The sequence below is a fragment of the Indicator indicator genome, chromosome 10 (genome assembly GCF_027791375.1).
Source record: "Indicator indicator isolate 239-I01 chromosome 10, UM_Iind_1.1, whole genome shotgun sequence".
Taxonomy (NCBI): Eukaryota; Metazoa; Chordata; class Aves; order Piciformes; family Indicatoridae; genus Indicator; species Indicator indicator.
The window spans coordinates 962,103-983,722 of NC_072019.1; the positions used below are offsets into that span (position 1 = coordinate 962,103).

A 21,620-nucleotide genomic window follows, 5' to 3' on the forward strand; every position below is an offset into this window, starting at 1 on the left:
TGTAGTTATAAGGCAACAGTGTCTGTGTTTAGGCTTGGAAAAGCACTGGGAGGTTTCCACTCCATCAGAGAAGTGGCCATGGTTAGTACTATTCTGCAGCTTCTTGATGCTTGCTGTAGTAACTCCATGGAAATATCCCTACACTCCAGCCTGCATCGGATAGCTGCTGGGGTTTTAGGCTCTCTTGCTTTTTTCAGTATGGCAGTTGTGGGTTGTGTGGAGCTGGCAAAAAAGCAGGCTGAATTTGAATGGTGGGAGTAGATTTTTGGATGCTACCATTCAGATGCTGAGGTCCTCTTTCTGGAGGTGGGACTTGATCAGCAAAGAGCATTCACACCTACTCTCAGGCTTCTAGTGGAATCAGATATGCTGGTCTGCTTCCCATTGGGAAATTAGACTCCACTGCGTGTTGTGGCTGCCAGTTATTCCCACAGCATGCTGCCACTGGAGACTGAGATATTCTCTCATTTTATTTTACTGTTTTTGCAAATCTGAAAGTATTAGATTCAAATGATAGGAGATTGTTGGAAACTGGTTGACTGAGAGGTTGTTCCCTTCATCCCCAGAAGATAAAACAAAGCTGCAAAGCAACAGCAGTAAGAGACTTGTTTTGCTATTTTTGCTAATTCTTCCACACCTGTGTTTCTTTGGGTGAAAGTACATTGGTCTGCAGCTTTGATACCTCAAGAATGAAAAGATCATTAGGGCATAGTAACCTGCTGGGGCTGGTTTGGAGCCAAAAATCTCTGTAATTGTGCTGCTGCTTGAGAAACAGTTGAGAGGACTTTGTCACTAAGCTGTGGGGCTGGAGGCAGGCTCTGAGAGTGTCAGTCATTGTCTGCACCCTGATAGGTGTTCTGCTGCCATTTCAGTCATGATGGAGAATCATCTGTGGCAAAGGACATTAATGCTTCTCTGCAGATACACCTCCAGTTTACCTTGTCTTCATTTTATCCTCTAGGACTTCCTCTTTGTTTCATTGTATAGGGGAGACTGACAGAATTACTTGGATGGCAGGAGTTTTTTCCTAGGACTTTGGGATTTTTTTCCAGTGCGATGGAAAATAAAACATTTGACATTGAGTTTTTGGAGTGCATTTCAGTTTCTTTGGCTGCAAAAGAATGGGAGACCTGCTTAGATACTTCATTGTAGACCTTTATAATTTGTGGGTTTAAACTTTGGCGAGTCCTGAACACACCTTTTTCTGTGTTTGTTTGCTTGGGGGTATTTTATCTCATTTGGGAGGAGTTGAGTGTTGATTCTAATGTGGGGCTATTTAAATTCAAGTAGTTGGACCTTAGATGTAACTGAAAGGAGTAGTCATGCTTTCCATCCTGTGGCTTCTCTGGACATCCCTTAATAAAGACAGGGTTGTTTTTTTTACCTGGAGAGGAGCTGCCAGAACTCTGTCATGTTTTGCTCCTGGTTTACGTTCATATGCTCTCTTACATTTTTAACCTGCTTGTGGATGCATGTCTATAAGAAGCTTCTCTCAAATCTTGATCAGTGGCAGTGGAGAAAGCACCTTGGGGAGGCCCAAGTCTGATGTGGTGAGTTACCCTCTCTGCACCACTTCTTAGCCAGAGGTGGATGATTGGTTTAGTTCTTATAGGTGCCTGTCTCGCAGGCTTTGTCTCTTGCATGGAAGCCACCACAAACTTTTGGGTGAGAATCTGTTGATTCTGGTACAGATACATCCTGTTGATTAAACAGCTATTCTGTAATAAGTTACAGATGTTGTATCATCTCTCTGCATCTCTTCAGTGACAGTTGCAGATAAGTTGCCCATTTAATAGCAGGCCTTTGGCTGCAAAGGCTTTTAGTGTGAGTCCTCTTTTTTTATGGCACACTGAAGCTAATCTTTTCGTGTCAGCTTTCATTCTTTGTAACTCCAGTTACTGAAGTGTGACTAAGGTAGAATTCACAGAGAGTGAAAATTAATATGCTAATGATAGCTTATTACTGTGATAGCAAGAGTATAAGTTGTACTGAAACTGTAGCTTTATTTTGTGTCCTGTTTTACTAGAGCAAAAAGTTGTCCTGGGCAGCTTTATCCTAAAAATAGCAGCTTAGGGAGTGAGGTGTGTCCCTGTGGTTAGCCCTGCTTCTCTGCTGTTGGAGGGCTCTGAAGCTCTGGGACTCAGCAAGCAGCAGTTCTGCTCAGCCTTCACTCAGTTTGTATCAGTTTCAATGTGTCTCTCCACATAGAATGTTCTGGGTGAATTTTGGTGTTTGTGAAGCGGTGTCTGTTGTGCATCCAGCAGCAGTCATCACAGCAGCCACGTATCAGCTGCTTCTATAAGCCAGTCTTTTCTGGCATCAAAATGTTCTTGGTACAAGGAAAGAGCTGATGTGGAGCGTAGTTAAAATGAAATGTGTGGCTTCAGTCCCACGTCTGGCTTCAGCTGACTTACATCTCACATCTCCTGTGAATGAAGAAAATGTTTTCTTTCTGTTATGGAAGGGGAAAGAAAAAAACAAGTGCTAGAGCTTAGCTCTGAAGCCAGCAGATTCAGGTTGCATCCTGCTGGCTGTGCTGTTTCCCAGCACCCACGGAGCTCTTTGTCTATCCATCTCTAAACGGCTGCTCACAGCTGTGTTTTGGATGTGAGTGCTGCTCCCATGTAAAAAGGAATAATTAATCTGGCGCCTACGTTGCCTTTGTCAACATCCAGAGGTTGTCACTGGTCTTCTAACTTGGTGCCTGGTACATCTGTTCTACAGATTTGATGAAAATCTTTCTGGCAACTTCATCTTTAGGGATACTCGAGCACAAAAATGCTGCGAAAAACTGAAACTAACAACATGCATCTACTCAGAATGGAAAATTCATTTGTATATCAACTGTTGATTTTAATCTACCGTGATGACACTCAGTGCTTAGGAAATGTCCACTGTGCCGCCTTCCCCCCATTCCTAATGCATTGGTGTGCTATGTGTTTCCTGGCATGCTTACTGTGACTACTTAGTGTTTGGTTTTACCAAGGAGAACCTCAAGGAATTTGTTGGACTATAAGTCAGAAGCTGTAAAAAGATAATTTTGGCTGGATTCTTTAAAAAGCTTTGCTGTTTCATCACAGCTTAACTCACTGGCAATGGTTTCAGAAGTCAAGCTGGGAAGCTTGCTATAAACGTAAAAGCAGGGTTCATACTTCTAATTGCTGCAGCCAGTGATAGCCTTTGCTGATGCCTGTCCTGTAGCACCTATTGAATTTGATGTACTGATGCTCAGCCAGAAGGGATTGAGAAGAATGTTTTGGTGCACTGATGTTAATGAAATGGTGTGTTCTGGGAGCACGCATCTCAAAAAACCTAAACACTGCTAACAAACAGGTTTATCAGGTCTCCAGTCCATTCCCTGCCATACCCTGCTGCCTTTTAGCCACACATCATTCTCTAGTCCCACAAGACCTTTGTGCATCCCACAAGGTCTCCCACAGGTGCAGTCCATTTCAGTCCATACTCTATGGCAGCATGCTAGGGGATCTGCTAGTCTAGCAAACAAGCTGGTAAAATCAAGCCATTGTGCTCAGTGCTTTAGGGTGCTGTTTGGTACTGGGGAAGGGCTTTGTGTCATGGCTGGAGGCTCTGTGCTCTGTGACTGATGGAGCTATGCCTGTGGAAGTAGTTACTGGTGGTAGGTTCAGCAGATACAGGGTGGCTGCTAACAGCTTGTAGCTAACGTCTGAGCTGAAGAGTTCCCTGGGGATCCAAGTGTGACAGGAAAGATTGTATTGGTTGCTGTCTTGACAGTGTATAATACCTTTCACTTTCTTCTTGATGTCAGTAAGTTCCTCCAAAACTAAGCCAGAACACCAGACTTTTCCCAAGACTGGAGGAAAACCACATATCTGAAGGAGGAGGTGTGCTTCAGTGGTAGTTTGAAGAAAGGTGTGAGTTAAACAGAAAAGACCAAGCGAATGGAACATGATTTTAACTTGGGGCCTCTGCTCTTCAACCATGTTGTTAAGGAAATTTTTCTCTCAGTTACCCTTCTAGGAGGGGAGAAGTTAGTTGGGTAGAGAACTCTTATTTTAGCACAACAGCACAGTCGCAATGATAGCTGCGTGTGTTTTGATTTTGTACTTTTTTCTGTCTTGGAAAAGCAATGGTCTTACCAGCTCTATTCTCTTTCCTGTTTGTTAGGTCTGCCTAACCACGGACAAACCAGACAAATGGTAAGAGAATGTTCATTTAACCAAAACAGGGAAAAGAAAAGTTATTAACCCATTCTAGATAGAACACCCCATTAAACCGTAGTGTTTCACTTCCATCTTTGCTGTTTGCAGCTGGTCATACTTCCCAATTCATTGACAAGTTTAAAAAACCCCAAACAAACAGTATTCTTTTGGATCATGTGAAACATCCAAGTGATTAAATACAAATAAAATCTCAAATCCATCCATGTGTCCATAAATGAGATTCTGTTTTGAATAGGACATCTTGTTTCTGCTCATACAGAAATCGAGTGGCTGTTTATAGCAAAGTTCTGGGATGTGTTTCTAGGTGGAATGTTTCCCTGAAGGAGGAAGGTTTAAATGATGGAAGGGTTTGTTTGGAAAACAGTTTGAGTTTTTGTTTCTTTTTTTTTTTTTTCTAGTTGGTGTGCAAGTTGTGTGCTGAGAATGCTTGGGGCTGGTGTTCTTTTTTTTTTTTTTTTTTAAGTAAAAGGTGTTCCTAGTCTTTCGTCCATGACGCTGAGTTTCATCAGAGGACAGAAGCAAATAGCCAGTCTGATCAACGTGTCTCTGGCAAAATGCTGTCTCAAGAAATTCTTCTCAGTATGGAGGGGCCAGCACAAAGGCTGTGCAGCACCTTCCCCCTTACACATGGCTTGTGGGAGAGAACTTCAAGCATAATGTTTTTTTTTTTCCCCAGAAATGATTTGATGTTGATAAATTGGCGCTTGCCTCAGTAGATGACGTGCCACAGTGTATTGGCATCGGTAAGGAGTCACTCTGACACGGGTCAGTCAGCTGTGGGTATGATGGTCACTGAAGGGTGATCACAAGCATTATTAAAACAAACAGTGTCCTTGGATGGTGTGCTAGTATCATGAGGGTAGGCTAGAACTTGAGCGTGCTAGTCTGCCTGTGATAATGAATTCATTTGGTCTGTTACTTGAGCATCTGATCCAAAGGGGTAATTTGTATTCCCCCACGAATTCAGCTTCGCTTCTTGTCCCAGGGGAGACTGGCTACTTGTTTGTGTCTGCTGAATAAATCAACTCAGTGCAGTGGGGAGAAATCTGTGATGACTGTTCACTTTTTAAGTGTTTGAGGGTGAAAGCCCTAAACTGCCTCGATTTCTGGTTGCTTGATGAAGTGTGCTGCTGAAACTGAAAGTTAAAAGTCCACATTTCAGGATGTACCATTTGAAACAGACTACTCTGTGCAGGTAGAGAGAAGGGCAACCCCTTCTAGGTATTTCCATGAACTTTCTCCAGAGTTTTCTCCGTGCATGTAGCATGTGCAGAGAAAATATCCTTTCCAACACCAATCAAAGGATATTCTTGGAGAAATCTGGAGGGGAGGGGGGAAGAAAAAGTTTTATTTAAAACCTTTTCCTTAATAAATCTCAACTGTAAAATCAGTTCTTGAAGTATTTCAGTGGTATGCTGCAGTGCTGAAGTTGTCTTGTATATGGAGCTGGGCAACTAAGAAATGATGTTGTTATTGCACTTGTGTACAACAGCTTGTAAGAGCTTAGGATTTTGAAAGGTGGGATTTTGGTTGTTTAGCTCTAAAGCCCTTATTTTCTACAAGAAGTAGATCTTGATAGCAAAGTTGATAAAGGCTGGTCAAAAAAAAAACCCAACATCATCTTTTTTTGTTTGTTTTCTCCTCAGATAAAAATGAGATGGATGCAGGGGTTTGTTGGTTTTTTGTTTTGTTTTTTTTCCCTTGGCTGACAGCCTGAAGGCTTCAATTTCTAAAGTGTTAACATTTGGTTGAGTTTTTGTCCTAACTTGACACTTAAGGACTTGAATACCTCATGCCCCCACCTTTTGCTTGGAGGTGGATCTCAGTTTCCCATTTCATGGGCAGAAGGGGAAGTCTCGGTGCATGTGGGGAAATGGGCTGACTTCAGATGATGGCTCTGTGAAATACCAGAATTTCTACTGGGCTGTTTCTGACCAGCTTCAATTCATGCAGATCCATTTTCCAGGCCCTTATTTTGCATCTTTCCTGCCTGTCCAGTGTTACTGATTTCAGTGGGATTTGTCAGTGTCCTAATCAGCAGGAAAAGGGGCAGCAGAAATGGGCTTCAAATGATCAAGGACAGCTGCATTTAAGAGGCTTAATACTGTGCTCCTTTTTAACTGCACCTCTCTTAATAACAACTTGTGGTTTTCCTGTTGATTGGAAGGGGGCTACTGTGGGTCTGAAAAATGATACCTGTGTTGGATCACAAAGCAACTGTTTTGTGTGGGAAACCTGTGGTGTTAAATGATAACAAGATTTGATTATGAAAGCTGCTAAGCTTTGTAGTGCTAGATTTGTTCTCAACAACATATTTAATTATATACTGTCCTCCTTAATTATTAACCTTCCCTAGACCAATAAGGATATGGGTAAGTTTGGTACTCCAGAATAACTTCTGATTTTTCTGTTTGATTTGCCACTACGTTTCCTCCCCTGAAATCAATAGAGTCACTCTAGATTTATGGTAGTAGCTGAGATCTAAGCCTTATGCTCAAATCCTTTGAACTTGATGTCATCTTTCAGACACAAGCAACAGATTATTGGTCATGCCTTCCATTTATTATTTGTCCTGTCGCTGGAGTATTGCTGTCCTATTGCATACTGAAGGTGCTTAACTTCTACTGCTTGTGGACAATTGCTTTTATGTGAATTCTGTGTTCAGCCATGGGCAAGAGGGGAAATATTTACCATAAACTGATACAAAAACTTTCATTATCTTTTCCTGTGAGTGCTTAGCACATGCTACTGCAGGTCTGTTGCAGCCCCTGATTGTACTTTTTTGTGTATCACGTTAGGGACCAAGCCGAAACTTGCTGCTCAATGGGAAATCATACCCAACAAAAGTCCGACTAATTCGTGGTGGATCCATGCCTCCAGTGAAAAGGAGGAGGATGAACTGGATTGATGCACCAGATGATGTTTTTTACATGGCCACTGAAGAAACCAGGTAGGAAACTTGGTATTTCAGAGGATTTTAAAGGGAGGTCTTTTGGTTTGTGTTCCGTGCGGGTGCTGCAGCTGATGTTGTGGTTAGATGGGTAGACCTGCTGCTCCTAACTGAATGCAGGAGATCACTGCTTGTGCTGAGGTGGGTAAAGGCTGTGATACACCCAGTCGTGTCTGATGTGCCTAATCATGCACTTGCATTCCAGAGAAAGCAGGTTTTTCTTCTAGAGCAGTTCCTGTGAGAGATGGGCTACAAGGGGAGGAAGACCAAGGTGGGAAGTTGACCGGCTCAGATCTACAAGTGCCTTTGTAGATCTCACCAGTGTCTCAGTAACAGGATAGGAGCCTTCAGGCATGTACAGAGGAACAGAGCCTTAGAGCTCTGCGTGCCCTCGTCTGCTCTAAGTCTCTTGCGTTACCGCTCAGAACATCTCCTTGTGTGTCTGAGTACTGAACCCTGCGAGTGACACACTGTTTCTGGGGCAGAGTTGCCTCATTTTGGTGGTTTCTGTTTGCCACCAGGAGTGGTGAGATCTAGCCCTGCAGTGCCCATCTTCCTCCTTTGGTGGTACTACTTCTGCTAGTCCTTCTTGCTTGTCTGCCTACAGGATACAAATAGGAAAAGAAACTTTCCTTGCTTGAGTTTCACTTTAAATTCTGTTTACAGGCTGCTGACAGAGCAGTATAAGCTATGTGACCTGACCCCTAAAGCAAAGCTTTTGTGTGTGTGTTTCCAGTACGGTGCAATTCTTAGGAAGGGAGGACTGCTCGTGGGTGTGGTGAGAAAGACAGACATACGTTTGTGTGGTTTCCTCCCAAGAACCCAATGCCTTTCTCTTGGGTCACCTTGAAGAGGTCAGAGCAGAGCCCCAGCACAGCTTTTCAACCCTCTGTGCAAGGAGAGGTGCTCTCTGTCTTTTGTCTGTCTGAAGCCTGGAGCTATCAACACTTCCAGTATCAGTGTCTCAACTTGCCTTTCTCTCCAGTGCTTATCAGAGATGGATGTGGAATTACTGGTTGTCTGAACCCTTACAAGTGACCAAGGGGGTCAGGAGTTTTCTTTGTCTCTTCCTGGTACAGATGAATTTGGCTCTACTCTGAGTGTATTCATTTGTTCAGCATGAAGTGCACAGTCAGAGTCCTGACATCCCCAACATCCTCCTTGGTCTGCAAAGCATTTCAAGTGTCAAGTGACTGTTCTATGGGCCTCCTATCAAAGATGGGCTCCACTGACAAGCTAAGACTGGTAACGTTCAAGTTACTAACTGCTAATCTGCTGGATTATCAGATTTCAGTGCAAGAAACCCTCCTGTTAGAACTCTGAAGAAACATGAAATTGATTTCCTGCTCAGGTCAGACTCATTCCTATGAACACCTGTAATGCAGCTGTGCATTTCACCCCAGCTCAGTTCTTGACCTTGTCTTTCCCATCTCCTTTTCTGTTCCTGCGAGGTGCTGTGGAGGTGAGCAGTGGGATCCTGTATATAATTGAAAGTGAGAGAAGGATTTAGTTTCCAGGAGAAGCAGCTTCCTTATTCCTGTTGTCATCTTGCTCTAGTAAGGAGGTACTGGGATCCTGTTACAGAGCTGCAGCTCTGACGAATTCCCGTGCCATTGTGGATGCAGGGTACATAGTCTCTAACTCAGATGTTCAAGGCTTATTTAATCTACAAAACACTTGACATCTTTATCATGCGGCCCAGAAGAAATACTGCAGGTCAGTGGTAGTAATGTCTTGGCACTACCAGGAGGGTCCTGCCCTTCAGTCTGTACAGAACAGTGAGAGTGTTCATCAGGCGTGGTGTTGGTTGTGAGAGCAACTTACTGTACAGGCACAGAACCGCCTGCTCCAACAGAACCAGTGGCAGAGGCAGGGAAGATCAGTCCCACAGCACCCAGCACAGCTTGCACGGAGAAACGGTGGTGCAGCTCAGTGGGACCTTATCTCTTCCATTTAGAGCAAAAAAAGAACAGCTTTGTCTGCCAGCCTCGCTGCCTAGCTGACTGCTGAGTGCTGAGAGGAGATGTGTGGCAGGCTGTTGGGAAGCAGGGTGCAGTGGTGCAGTGCTGTGAGCAGTGCAGCGCTGTGAGCAGCACAGCTTTTCTGTCGGGCACTGCACCTCTGACTTGCCCCTGAACCATCTGCTGCATTCCAGTGTCGAGAATGCAAGACTTGTTTGTGAGCTCTGAAACAATCTGAGCTTTGTGTTGCCTCCATGGCAATCAGGCTAGCAGCGATTTCTGCGTGTCATCCTCCAGCTGAGGGTCAGGCTGTGTTTTCACTCGCAGCAAGCAGGTTTGCCTCAAGTTTTACACACACACCCCCCTCTTTTCCTCCCCTTTTGGTGCAGCGCTCTTGAGAATGGTGCGAGAAAACTGGATTGCTGTGAGGGAGCAGTTTAAAAAGTTGCTCAGTTGAAAAGAATACATTTTTGAACCAAGCCTCACAGTAAGGGACTGGGCATTTATAATTCATGCAAGTGGAGGCAGCAAGTGACCTGCTCGGAATCTAGAGCTGCTACGAGACGCGTTCCTGATGGCAGCGTGTCTAATTCAGCACACATGGACACTCCCAGAGGCTCTGTTGGCTATAAGTAGATCAACTGCAGCTAACTGAGTCTTAGAAGAATCATCACATTGAGATTTTTTTTTTCTTCTTCTCCCTGTCCCCCTGCTGCTTTTTCACCCTGTACTCTCCTCTCCCTGCTCAGTGGCCTTTCAGCTTCAGAAGGCACTGGAGAAATGGGGACACTGAGCGAACAAAAACTGTCTGTGTGTTGTAAGCACGATGGAGCAGGCTTGTTCTGCTCAGTGAGCAAAAAAACCAAGTGAAGAGATGACCAAATCTGACCAGAGTGGATTCAAAGTCTTCATATGAAGCTGATGTACCAGTGCTGGTGGTGATAAAGGTAAATTTTAGGAGGAAAAGGTATTTTGACTGGTTTCCTCAGCAAACAGCACATCTCAAACACAGAAATGGTAGCACAGTGATAGACATCATCTCAGTGAGACTCCATCTCTTCAATTAGAAAACACCACCAAAACAATAACCAACCAACACCCACCCACCCCCCCCAAAAAAAAAAAAGACAAAAAAGAAAAGGTTTCTTGGTCCTAGTAATGTTAACTAACCAAAAACTTTGGTGTTGGGGAATAAATGATGGTAGTTGAGTTGTGGACTGTAAAGTCATGTGGCTGCCCTTCCTCTAGTGCAGTATCATGTGTCTGATGGTAAAGTCAAAAAATGGTTAAGGTAGAAGCCTGTAAGGTTGGCACTGCTCCCTTATGAGGCTTTCCTTGTGCCCCAGTTCCTGAATAGAAGACTGTGTATGGTGAGTACTGGTGGACTGCTCTTGTGAATATTATTGCTTTCCTTTCTAATCTCTATATGCCTTGGTCCACCACAGTGTCCTCTGGAAATTAAGTCCTCATTTTAATTATGTAGTATATTTTTCACTGCTGCTGGGTTTTGGGGTTTTGTGGGGCTAACTTTAGGGTACTTCCTTTAGCTTGCAGCCTGGTACAGACATAAAGGGACAAGCAGTCATTCTGTATTGTCTCTTTCTGCCTTATTTTGCTAATTTTTAAAACACCAGTGCCTCTTCTCTTCACGCTCTCTGATTGGCTTTCTCTCCATATGGGAAAGTGCTTCCTGCACACCTGATAAGACTTGATGCTCCTCCTGTAACATGTACAGAAACTTAACAAATGCAAGATGTATTCCCTATTTCTGGGCTGAGCACACACCTTGTGGGTGAAAGAAGAGGGACAGACACCCTGCTAGTGTTCTCAGAGAGAGGAAGGGCTGTGTGATTGGTTCACTGGTTAGTGGCCATCGTGGAGCTCCCCTGCAGCAGCTCAGCCTTGAGGCATAGCTCCATGGGAGACCAGCTGTGCCTGGCTTGTGCTGTGATGGGCTGCTTCTGAAGAGGCAGCTGTGTGCACCTGCTTGGGGCTGTGGAATTTGAGAGAGCTCTGTGAGCGCTGGATTAGCAGGCAGGGCAGTGACCAGTGTTGCCAGAGGAAGTTTGGTTATAACTTGGCTTTTGTAAATTCCCACACCGCTGCACACAGCATGTCCAGCCGACATGTCTGCATGCATCAACACAAATTAGTGGTATGGAAACTGCCACTCATAACTACTTCAGGTGTTGTACTTACAGCAGTAGACCCTGGCCCTAGGAGGCTGGACCAGAATGCCTTCTGCTCTGAAGGGAAAGGATTCTGGAACAGAGAATGCAATTTCATTGTGATTGGTGGGTTTATAAATCGGCAAATAAAAGTTCCCTGGGGAAGACGTTGCTGAAACAAACAGCGTCAGCCCATCCCACAGGATCAGAGGATGTTAGGGGTTGGAAGGGACATCAGGAGATCATCAAGTCCAAACTCCCTGCCAGAGCAGGACCATAGAATCCAACACAGATCACACAGAAATGCATCCATTTGTGTGCAGAAAGCCTCCGGAGAAGGAGACTCCACAATCTCTCTGGGCAGCCTGTTCCAGTGCTCTGGGATCTGCACAGTGAATTTCTCTTCATGTTGAGGTGGAACCTCCTGTGCTGGAGTTTCTATCCATTGCCCCTTATCCTGTGCCAGGGTGGAAGTGAGCAGAGCCTGTCCCCTCCCTCTTGACCCCCAGCCCTCAGATATCTATAAACATTGATTAAATCTTCTCTCGGTCTTCTCCTCTCCAGACTAAACAGCCCCAGGGCTCTCAGCCTCTCCTCACAGGGCAGTGCTCCAGTCCCTGGAGCCCTCCGTTGGACTCTCTCGAGTCCCGCTGGCGAGCAGCCTGTGTGTGTGTGCAGCCTGGGAGCACCCTGCAGCGCCTCAGCCTGTGTGTAACCCGTGCCTTTCCTCCTTGCTGTCTGCAGGAAAATCCGCAAGCTGCTTTCCTCCTGCGAAGCCAAGCGAGCCGCCAGACGCCCTTACAAGCCGATTATCCTCCGGCCCCTGCAGGCGGTGCAGCTCCGCCAGCCCATGAACGACGAACCAATCATCATTGAGGATTAGCACGCCCGGGGCGGCCCTCCGGCTGGCGGCGCGGCTGCCGCCGAGAATCTCTCCTCCAATCTATACTTGAGTTTCTATGGCTACAGCGTGGAACTAACTGTCGAAGAGAGGGAACTTTTGAGGAACCGTTTTGCATCTTTGACACCCTTAAAAGGAACTCAGCCCTGCTCTGAGCCCCTGACCACAGACTGCTCTCTCTCGCGTGCTCTCTCTCCTTCTCTCACTTTTTTCCTTTCCCCCCCACCCCTCCCAGTTTATTTTAATTTTTTTCTTCTTTTATTTTTGGTAGTCTCTTTTCCCCTTTTCTTCTACCCCTTTTGTAGACCAGGGGGAGGGAAAGTAAGTTTAACTTATTAAGAGAATGTGGACTAGTACTTTTTAGCTTTGTTTTTCCTCTTCTGATGTTTGAAGAGCTAGAACCCTTCATTTTGTGACTGAGCTCTTGTTGCAAAGCCATTTTTATGAGGCTGTGTTGTAAGATTTTTCTTCTTCTTTTTTTCTTCTTTTCTTTTTTCTAATTTTGTGGATGGTGCCATTTTTTATTTCATTTATATTATTTCTTTTGTAGATAAATTTCCAACCTTTAACTGATATTTGGGAATAGGAGCTGAAAGCCAGCCCCAGGTTCAGCCAGCTTTCTTTGGTCCTGTCCCTTAATGTTTTTTGGATCGATTGCACGGCCAGTTGTGCTCATGCACAAGACAGAAACAACTCAGGCTGAGAAAGGAGTGAGCTAAGAACTGAAGAACCTTGCAGAACATTACACTAACATTGTGTGCAGTGGAGGCCAGGCTTCCCAGAGTTAGGTGACCTTACTCTAGAGATCTGTCCGTGGTATTTCTCCCAGTAACCAGCAGTTTGTGTGCTGCCTTCTCTCTGACATCTGGAATCCTACCTGCTGGTATACCACCAAGAGCCCAGCAGTAGGCCCAGCAGTCCAGCAAGTGTAATGAATTGCTTTGCTCTGGCTCCAAGAGTCAAGTACACCAATGCCCAGGGACATTTTGCTTAGAACTCTGAACCTGTTTGTGCATCAGTGTTTTTGGACACATCTCTCCCAGGGCAAGACCTGGTTTCTCTTTACTTGCGTTACTGTACGTTTCCCATTTTGAAGGGAATTTCAATTACAGCTGGGTTTTTATTTGAACACATTGTGTCTGAAATTAAGTGGGTTCCCCTCCCCTTGACATTTCTTGTGTTTGAGGTTTCTTGCATCTCTTGAACTTCTTATGTATTTGCAAGTCTGTATGATTTCTTCTTCATGTGTCTTCTCATTGCAGTGCATTTGCCGGATGCCCTGCTCTGTTTGGAAAGGATGTAAGCTATCATTTGCAACTTGTGCTGATCTGTACATGTACCTGCCTCCAGCAGACACAGCATGTAATAACCCCCGAGTCATTCCATATGTGTCAGCGGTGAGATGAGCCAAAGTTGTATTTGGGTTATCACAGTCCTATCTGTGATTCTGTGCAACTCTGCTAACCCACCGGGTTAGATGGAAAGGAATCCCCACAAAATGAAAACAATTCAGTTAACTTTACTTAATAAACCTGGAAAGTGAGCTTTTGTGAAATATCTGCTTTTTGTCTCTTCTGAAACAGCTGCTGGAACCCTAGCTGGGGGTGTCCCGGGGCCAGCGCACTCCTCTGTGCTCCTTTCTTCACACCCCAGAGCTGTGTTCCGCTCTCAAGCCTTTGCCTACCTGTGGCGTGTGCCTGTGCAGCCAGTGCAGGGCGAGAGTTGCTCAGTTTCATTCCTCTCCTGTGCAGCTTAAACATATCCAGCACTTCAGGCCATGGCTGCCTCCCTCTCTCCCTCCTCTCAAATGTGGCAGCAAATGCAGTGCCAGGGCTCTGAATGAACCTTCTGTGCATGGTGCTGCTCAGGGGCATGGCTCTGGGATACGGCAGAGCAAAATCCCTGGGGGTCAGCAGCTGGACCCACTGCCACTGAAGTGCTGCTTCACTTCTGCGTCACTCCTGACTGGGGTGAGCAAAACAAGCTCAGGGTTTGGTCTCATTTGCTGCTCAGGAGTGGTAAGATTTACTCTGTGGCTGTGAGTAGCTCTGCAACTTAGCAGATGCTGTGTGTCCTGGACTGCTGGTGACATTTTCCTATCCTTCACTTTAAAGCAGGAGGGGACATTGGTTCCTGAAGGATTTGCTATGTAGGAAGGGCTCCAAGCTTACTATATAGAAGCCTCCAGGCCATGAACAATGGTGCAGGACTGCCCTGATGACATTTCGTAATTTTCCTTCACCTCCATCAGGCTCTAGGATTGACACAAGAAACGCTGCTGATGGCAGGAAAGTTTTGTGATGCTTGATTTTTCTCTAAGAGGGAAAGATCTCAGAGATTCATTGCAAAATGAAAGCTGAAGAGATCCCTTTGAAAAAAGGCAGTGCCTGAATTGGGTTCAGCCTCTCTGCAGTGGGATGTGGAGCTGATGCCTCGGCTGTAGCTGGGGTCTGTACTCTGCCTTGGTCTGCTAGGAGCTTCAAAATCCCTGGGTGCTGGGAGCACGCTTTGGTTACTTTGTTTGGTGGATGAATTATTCATGAGACTCGGAGAAGCTGTTCGGGCTTGGAGTCACCACGTGGGGGTGCCAGCTCTGCAGTTTCCAGCAACATAAAAGCTTTCTTGGAGCAGCTCCACAGATTACTCTGGGAGTCAGTCCAGGCAAGTAGAAAATATCCTGGGCTGCCCTGACTTTGAAGGATCAGGATCCTTTGTGTGCCGTTTAATATGGATCCTGTTTTTCAGTGAGCAGGAGCAGACCTCACTCCCTTGTGTTTCACTGCTTATGTTTGTACCAGCCTGGGAGGAGGGGCTGGAAGATACTTAATGCTGGCTGAGGAAGTGCAGAGGGAATGGTAGGTCTCACCACTGACCTACCTAAGCCTGAGCTGTCACGTTCTTAAGCTGGCTGTGCTGATGTGTTGTTGCTGCAGGCACGGTGTGTTGCTGCTGCAGGATTATTCCCCCTCCTGCTGTAGAGCTTGTAGAAGAAATCAAAGGTGTGCAGTGTGCACAGCTGGGGCAGTGTCCCGTTTCCAGTGACCTTTCCCTCCTCTGCTTCCACCTCCTGAAGAGCCCTTGAGATTGTAGGGAACAAATAGCGATGGGTTGGCAGTGCGAGGCACTGGGCTGGCTCCATGGTGCAGAGCCTGGCATCTGCAAGCTCTCACTCACCTGGCACAGGTCAGTTCTACTACATGCATATTCAGCCTGTAGTAAGTTCTGCCACAGGCGTTTGGCTATTCCATGAGCCCTGTGTCCCTGACGTCCCCATCCTTCACTTGGTGTTCTGCCTGGCAGAGGTGGGAGCAGCCCTGTCACAGGCTCCCCTCCTGCCCCTTGGGGAGGGCTGTGCTTCCTGCTCACGTGGATGGAGCACGCTGCCCTCCAGGCTCTCTGCCTTTCACAGGCTTAAAAGCAGCAGGGAGCTGCTCAGGGAAGTCTTCTGAAAACAAAACAAAAATCTGAACATTCCTACAATACTTCATGGGAACGTTTTTTTTCTGGTTTTTTGGTTTTCTGTGGAACTCTGGATTTTTTTTTTTTTCACTTTGCATTTTGCATTTTGCATTTTACCAGCTTGTCAGTAGCAGCTCCCTATGATCCTCTGCTGTAACATGAAAGCAGAGCACTGTCTGTAACAGCACTGTTGAAATAGTGTGGAAAAACAGCAAAGCATGACCAAAACTAACAATCCTGAACCTGGCATTCCTGCTGTGGGAGGAGGGCTGTAACCGGGACACTACTGGAGAGCTGCAAGGCAAAATACAGGCTGAAATTTCCTTTGAAATGGAAATTTGGAGCCCGTGCCAGCTCTGCTGCAGGCTCTGGCTCTGGGTGAGAGCATTACACAAGCCAGGCCTTGGGAAGCCTGAGTCTCTCTCTCGGAGGGTCAGTTTGCATCATGGGGGAGCTGCTTTCCACCACTGAGGTGCGGAGGAGGAAGGCAGAGTTCACCTGCTCAGCAGCATGCCTGTGCTGGTGTGCTAAGCAGTGCTGTGGGAGCTGGGCAAGCTAGAGGGATTTAAGACAAGACCAAGAACAAAGTCAAGGAGGAGGAAGAGTTTTGATACAGTTATGGAAACTCTACCCTACATCTCTTCTGCCTTTCTTAATTCATCAAGAGGGTACAGGCTTTAAGAGACTTTTAAGTGTTGGCAGCAGTGTTAGAGGGAGAAAGGAGGGTGCTGCAGAAAGACAAGCCCTGGCCTGACAGCCCTCCCTAGCTGGCAAGAGTTTGTTTTCCTGTAAATGCACTTTTGAGTCAATACTTTTCTGGCACAGCCTGCAAAAGCCAGTTGTGATGGGCTCTGCTGTGGCTGTGATCCCCATCTTCAGGACACGAGTGGGTCTTGAGCCTGTGTGGTCTTTACTTCCCTCCCCAAGGAAAGAGGCTGGTGTGCCCCATGTCCTCATATCCCTGCTGCCTTCCCTTCCCTTCCTGGGGACTGAGCAGAAGGATTTTGCTCTGCTCAGCCAGTGTTGAAACTCAGTGAAAAAAACAGCCTCTGATGATCACATTTCACCCATGCAGGCTCTTGGGAAGGGGAAAGCTCTTGCACCAAGAGGCACACAGTAAATTCAGATGGGCTGTGAGGCCAGGAGCTTGTCCCTATCTCCTCTTCAGCCTGGAAGAAAGTCAGGCAAGGCCAGGGCTGAAGCACTCTCGATTCCTGCCCTAGGCTTTGTGAATTCATTCACCGCATTCCTGGGCTGAGCACGAGGAGTGTAAATTCAGCATCTTTCTGCAGACAGCTTCCTCCCCTCCAGCCTGCACAGGGACTCTCCACCTGGATCCAGTGCTTGGTGGGATGCTGGCAGCATCATGGTGAGCAGATTTACAGGTTCTTGCTGGAGGACTTCAGCCAAGTTCAGAGACTTTTCCATCTAAGCAGGAGTGAGTTGATTCCCTGCTGCCTGCACTTTAGCTGCCTCTGTGCAGGGGAGCACAGAGACCTGGAGCTGAGCTGTAGGTGTTGGCACACTCATTTCCTGGGAAGATGCTCATTGTGTCTGCTGGGCAAGTGAGCCCTCATGGGGGAATCTTCCCCCTTGTGCTGCTGAAGGAGCAGACAGTGCTGTGGGGACATCACAGCACCCATGAGGCACTGGGTTGTGTGCATCCAGCCCTGTCCCTACCCCAGGGAGCTCACTAAGAGCTGTGTCCTGGAGGTGGTATGCAGGTGGAGCACAGACAACGAAATGGAGCAGCTGCTGTACACACTGGTCCTGCTGCCATGCTGGCCTCCAGAACTGTGTTGCACCATGGACAGCTTGACCTCTGGCCACAGTGTGTCTGGGAGGGGCCACAGGACAGGGAGAACCTAATGACAAACTGCCCCATGGTGCCTCACACAGCCAGGAGCTGAACTTTGCCACTGAAGCCCAGCTCTGAGCATTGGCTGTCCCCCAGGACACTCTTTCCTTCCCCTGAAAAGCAGGGGGAGAACTGCCAGTGCCAGTCACACCCTGCACAGCTTCTCCACTGTCATTTGGGGCTGGCTGCAGCCCCAACACAGTGCCCAGCCCTACTAGGGGGTTGAGAGCCATGCTCATTGTGTTTCTCCAGCTGCTTTGCTGCCTTTTTTTGGTTATAGCACTGCCCTCTAGGCTTCTGCATCCAGCCCCGTGGAGGTGTCCCAACTGCTCAATGGAGGTTCGCGTGCTCCACACCGAGTATCTGCATCCTTGGCATCCACGTGCAGCCTGCTGGAATGCTTGCTGGCCCCCGCTGAGCTGGCAGCTGCAGGCCTTTGGGAAGGGGACATGGGGACAAGGGGGACATCCACTCCTGCTTGCAAGGGCAAGTGGGATGTCTGTAGAGCCGTTTGTCAGAGGCGTGACAGCGCTATCTGCCCTGCCCGATAACCACGGCGGCTCAAATGCCTTTTAAAGGAGAGAAGCAACAAGTGGATGGTTGGAGCTCCAGATAGTGGGTGCCAGGGCCAGGTGCTGACATGCTGAGCACTGATCAGTGGCATGTGCTGCCTGATGAGACCCAGCTCCTGCCAGCCCCTTGGGATACTTCTCCTCAGATCCTCCACTGTCCCATCTCTTGCCACTTCAGCCAAAGCCCCCAGGCTCCCCTTTCCAAGTTGTATTGCTTATCGTGCAGCCAACCTTTGGTAGCAAGGCCGAGCACCTGCCCTGGGTGGGCTGTGTTCTGCGTGTGGCTGTCTCCTTCTCCCAGCTCGCCCTGGCCTCCCTGTGTTAGGAAGCAGGCAGGGTGCTGCCCTGCTCACCCCCTGTGCAGCCCAGCCTCAGGACAGAGGCTGACTGGATCCAGGCTGGCAGTGCTGCACACCCAGGAGGGCTTTGCAGAAAAAATAAAATAGTAAATGTTTTGCCTGGCTCCTCTGGCACATCCCTCAGCACCTGCTGCCACAGATGGCATCCTGACCAGTTTGACCATGAAGCTCCTGCCCAACAGCAAGGACCATGGCAAAGCAGGGACAGAGCTGGGGCAGCCGGTGGCCAGTGGCTGTTGCATCCTGTGGCCTGTGGCTGCTCTGGCATTTGTCACCCTGAGCACCTGGTAACAGGCTGCATCCAGGGGTGTGAAAGATTTAGGGCCAACAGAAGGGCTCAGTGTGTCACCCTAGGGAGACCTTCACACAGGGATGGGGGAGTCTGAGTGGGTGGGTGCTCGTGATGCACCAGTTGAGGGTCTGCAGCCCATGCATGGGCAGCAGTCTTAGGGCAAACCCAGCCAGCAGTGGAACTTTTTTTTCCTTAACCTTTTATATCGGATATTTTCTTTCCCAGGTTTCTTCTTGCCCTGTAACAAATCCAGCTGATCCTAGGTGCCAGAAAATGTGAGACACACAAGCAGCAGTGCGTAGAGGAAGGCTTTCCAGCCCCAGCTCCCCATGTGAGCAGCCCAGTCTGGGTGTGTGAGTTTTTGTGGTATTTGCATCTGAAGGAAGAAGAAAGAGTCGAGGGGAGGCAGCATGGGGAGGGGGAGAGGTGAGCCAAAGGAGAAGCAGCCTGAGGGGAGTTATTCCTTATTTATTCTTTACTTTCCCGTAATCTCCCTGCAAAGCTCTCCAGCTGACCTGCCCTAGACAGAGGTCCCAAAGAGCCTTGTATCTTTCAAAGGAGATAGACAATTCCTGCCTCACTGCCCTGCACCATCAGCAAAACCCCACACCCACACATCTTGCAGCTCCCCTTGGCCCTGGGGGTGGTTGATGCTGCCCAAGAGGTGACTGTGTGTGCTGGCACCAGTTTTGGGATCTGGGTTTGCTTTGGCCTCAGTCCTGCTTGGGAAGGGGGATGCTACACAGCCTCCACTCCATTCCATGCAGCATCCCTGTGGGAAGGGCTTGGGTTATAGAGCCCCGACTGCGTGGTCCTGGCTTTATTGGGGAGGGGGATGTTGGGCTGCCAGGCGCTCCATGGCCTCTCCCCTCTGTGCCCCCACACTCCCTGAGTAACTGCAGGCACAGGCAGATCAGTGCAGATCAGAGGTCAGTGCCTGCCAGGCGATGTGTGCTGGGCCAGGGAGCCAGCTGGCCACAGCGGCTCAGGAAACCCTGAGGCTGCGCGGAGCTGGGTGCCATTGGAGGGAAATTGGGTCACCCGCTCCTGGTGGGGGGAGCAGGGCCAGAGGGGACAGTGCCTTTGGCAGGGATGCCCCTGGGTATGGCTGCAGGGTGCATGATCCACAACAAAATCCTCCCCCGGGTGCTGAAAACTGGTTTTGGCTGGCAGGGAAACCCCAGCTTGGTCTTTGGGCAGGGATGGAGCCCCACATTTCTGCATCATCTGCTGAAAATGGCTCTTCGGGTTGGTCCTCAGCCTGCTTCTCCGGGCCTTGGCACAGTGGCAGATATGTTCCCAGCCTGGGTATTGATGCAGCTGTCTGGAAATGCAGTGCAAGGATGTCCCTGTGTGCCATCGTGCTGCTGCGTACCCCTCAGCAGCAGCTTGTCCCATGGGTGCACACCCATGCCTGGCACTAGAGGAGCCATGCCAGTCCTGCTGGCTCAGCCAGTGTCACCCGAGTCACCCGCTGGCCCCATGGCCCCAGACAGCTCTGCCCTCAGTGCAGGAGCATGCCAAGCCTAAACCAGGGCAGATTAAGATACAGCAAGCTAAAGCCACTTTGCTCCTGGACGAGCATATCCGCTTGGGATTTAGCGCATTTGCAGGCAGGGATTCACACCTTGAGGTGATTTGTTTTAATTCCTCCCAGCCTCTATGTGTGAAAAGCCCTTGGAGAGCGACAGCCTGGCTGGGTTCTGCTTCTGCAGCATGCCTTAAGCCCAGGCCTTCCTCACCTGTGGCTGTCCCACACACACTGTCAGGTGGCTGCATTCCCTCCTCATCCTCCTGCCTCCCCAGCCCCTGGGGCTGGGACACCAGCTGAGCTTTAGCCAGCAGACCGTGTTTAGGATGTCCCTCTCAGTGTGGGACAGGAGCTGATGTGAGCGTGGAGACAACGGTGCTGGTGCCATGCTGGCATCTGTCTGCTGCTGTGGGGTACCTTAAGGGCAGCAGACACATTGGGTGCTGCAGAGGCAGTTGGCCTTCCCACAATCAATAGCCTTACAAATCCCCAGCTCCTGCCTTACTCCTGGCGGCTGCTAGCACAGCGAGGGGGGGCTGCTGGCTGGGGCCTGAGCACGCCGGCTCCATCCTGGGGCCGCAGGGTTCAGCCACCCCTCCCTGGGGCCGTCCGGGGCCGTGGCGTCCCAGGGGCACCATCGCCACCTGCCCCTGCGCGGGGACCTCCAGCCCACAAAGGGCTGCATTGTTGTGACAGCAGCTGGGCGCCGAGTGACGGCGACGCCTGGGTCCTGCTGACCCAGCGGGGTGCACAGCCGAGGGAGAAATCTGCAGGTCGGGGTCACCCCATCCCGTGGAGGAGCCTTGAGCTGCCTGCCCAGGGCTGTCCGTGCGCGGCGATGGCAGCCGCGCCAGCTGCTGCCAGCCAGAGAAGGCACTGGATGACAATGGCGGCAGGCGGAGGAGAGCCTGGCTGCCGGCTGATGAATAATGCAGCGGCTTCGCTTTCAGCAGCGGCAGATTTCCTGTTTGCCAACCCCCGGGCAGAACCTGCGGAACGCTGATGCAGGGGTGCAGCCCCCGGAGCGCCCCAGCCAGGGACCCTGCTGCCCCACTCGCCTGCCCCGAACGCCCCTCTCCCACGCCCCCGCTGTCCGTAGCAGCCCCGTGGGGCAGGATCCGGCCGTCCCAGCACAGAGGGGCATCCCCTGGTACAGGCGGTCAGCACCCCACCGTGGGGATGTTTTAGAGCGGGTGAAAGCTGCCGCTCCCGCCCTCGGCATCGCTTCACGGCTCCCTGAGCATCCCTTGCGCAGCCAGAGGGATTTCTGACATGGGCGTTTCCATGGCAACGGAGCAAAATGGCGCCAGGAGACTTCTGGGCGCTGTGGCAAGGCAGCCTGCACTGCTAGAGCCGGGCTATGGCGA

At 49.0% G+C, this 21,620-nt stretch overlaps 1 protein-coding gene across 1 annotated transcript in view; it reads left to right on the forward strand.

Moving 5' to 3' along the window:
• The window catches only part of MTA1 (metastasis associated 1), an 85,724-nt gene extending 73,560 nt beyond the window's left edge, over positions 1-12,164 (forward strand). The window contains exons 19-21 of the mRNA XM_054384187.1: positions 4,147-4,178; positions 7,001-7,152; positions 12,026-12,164. Coding sequence (XP_054240162.1) covers positions 4,147-4,178; positions 7,001-7,152; positions 12,026-12,164 — 323 coding nt within the window. The remainder of the gene's footprint in view (positions 1-4,146; positions 4,179-7,000; positions 7,153-12,025) is intronic.
• Positions 12,165-21,620: the final 9,456 nt, after the last annotated feature.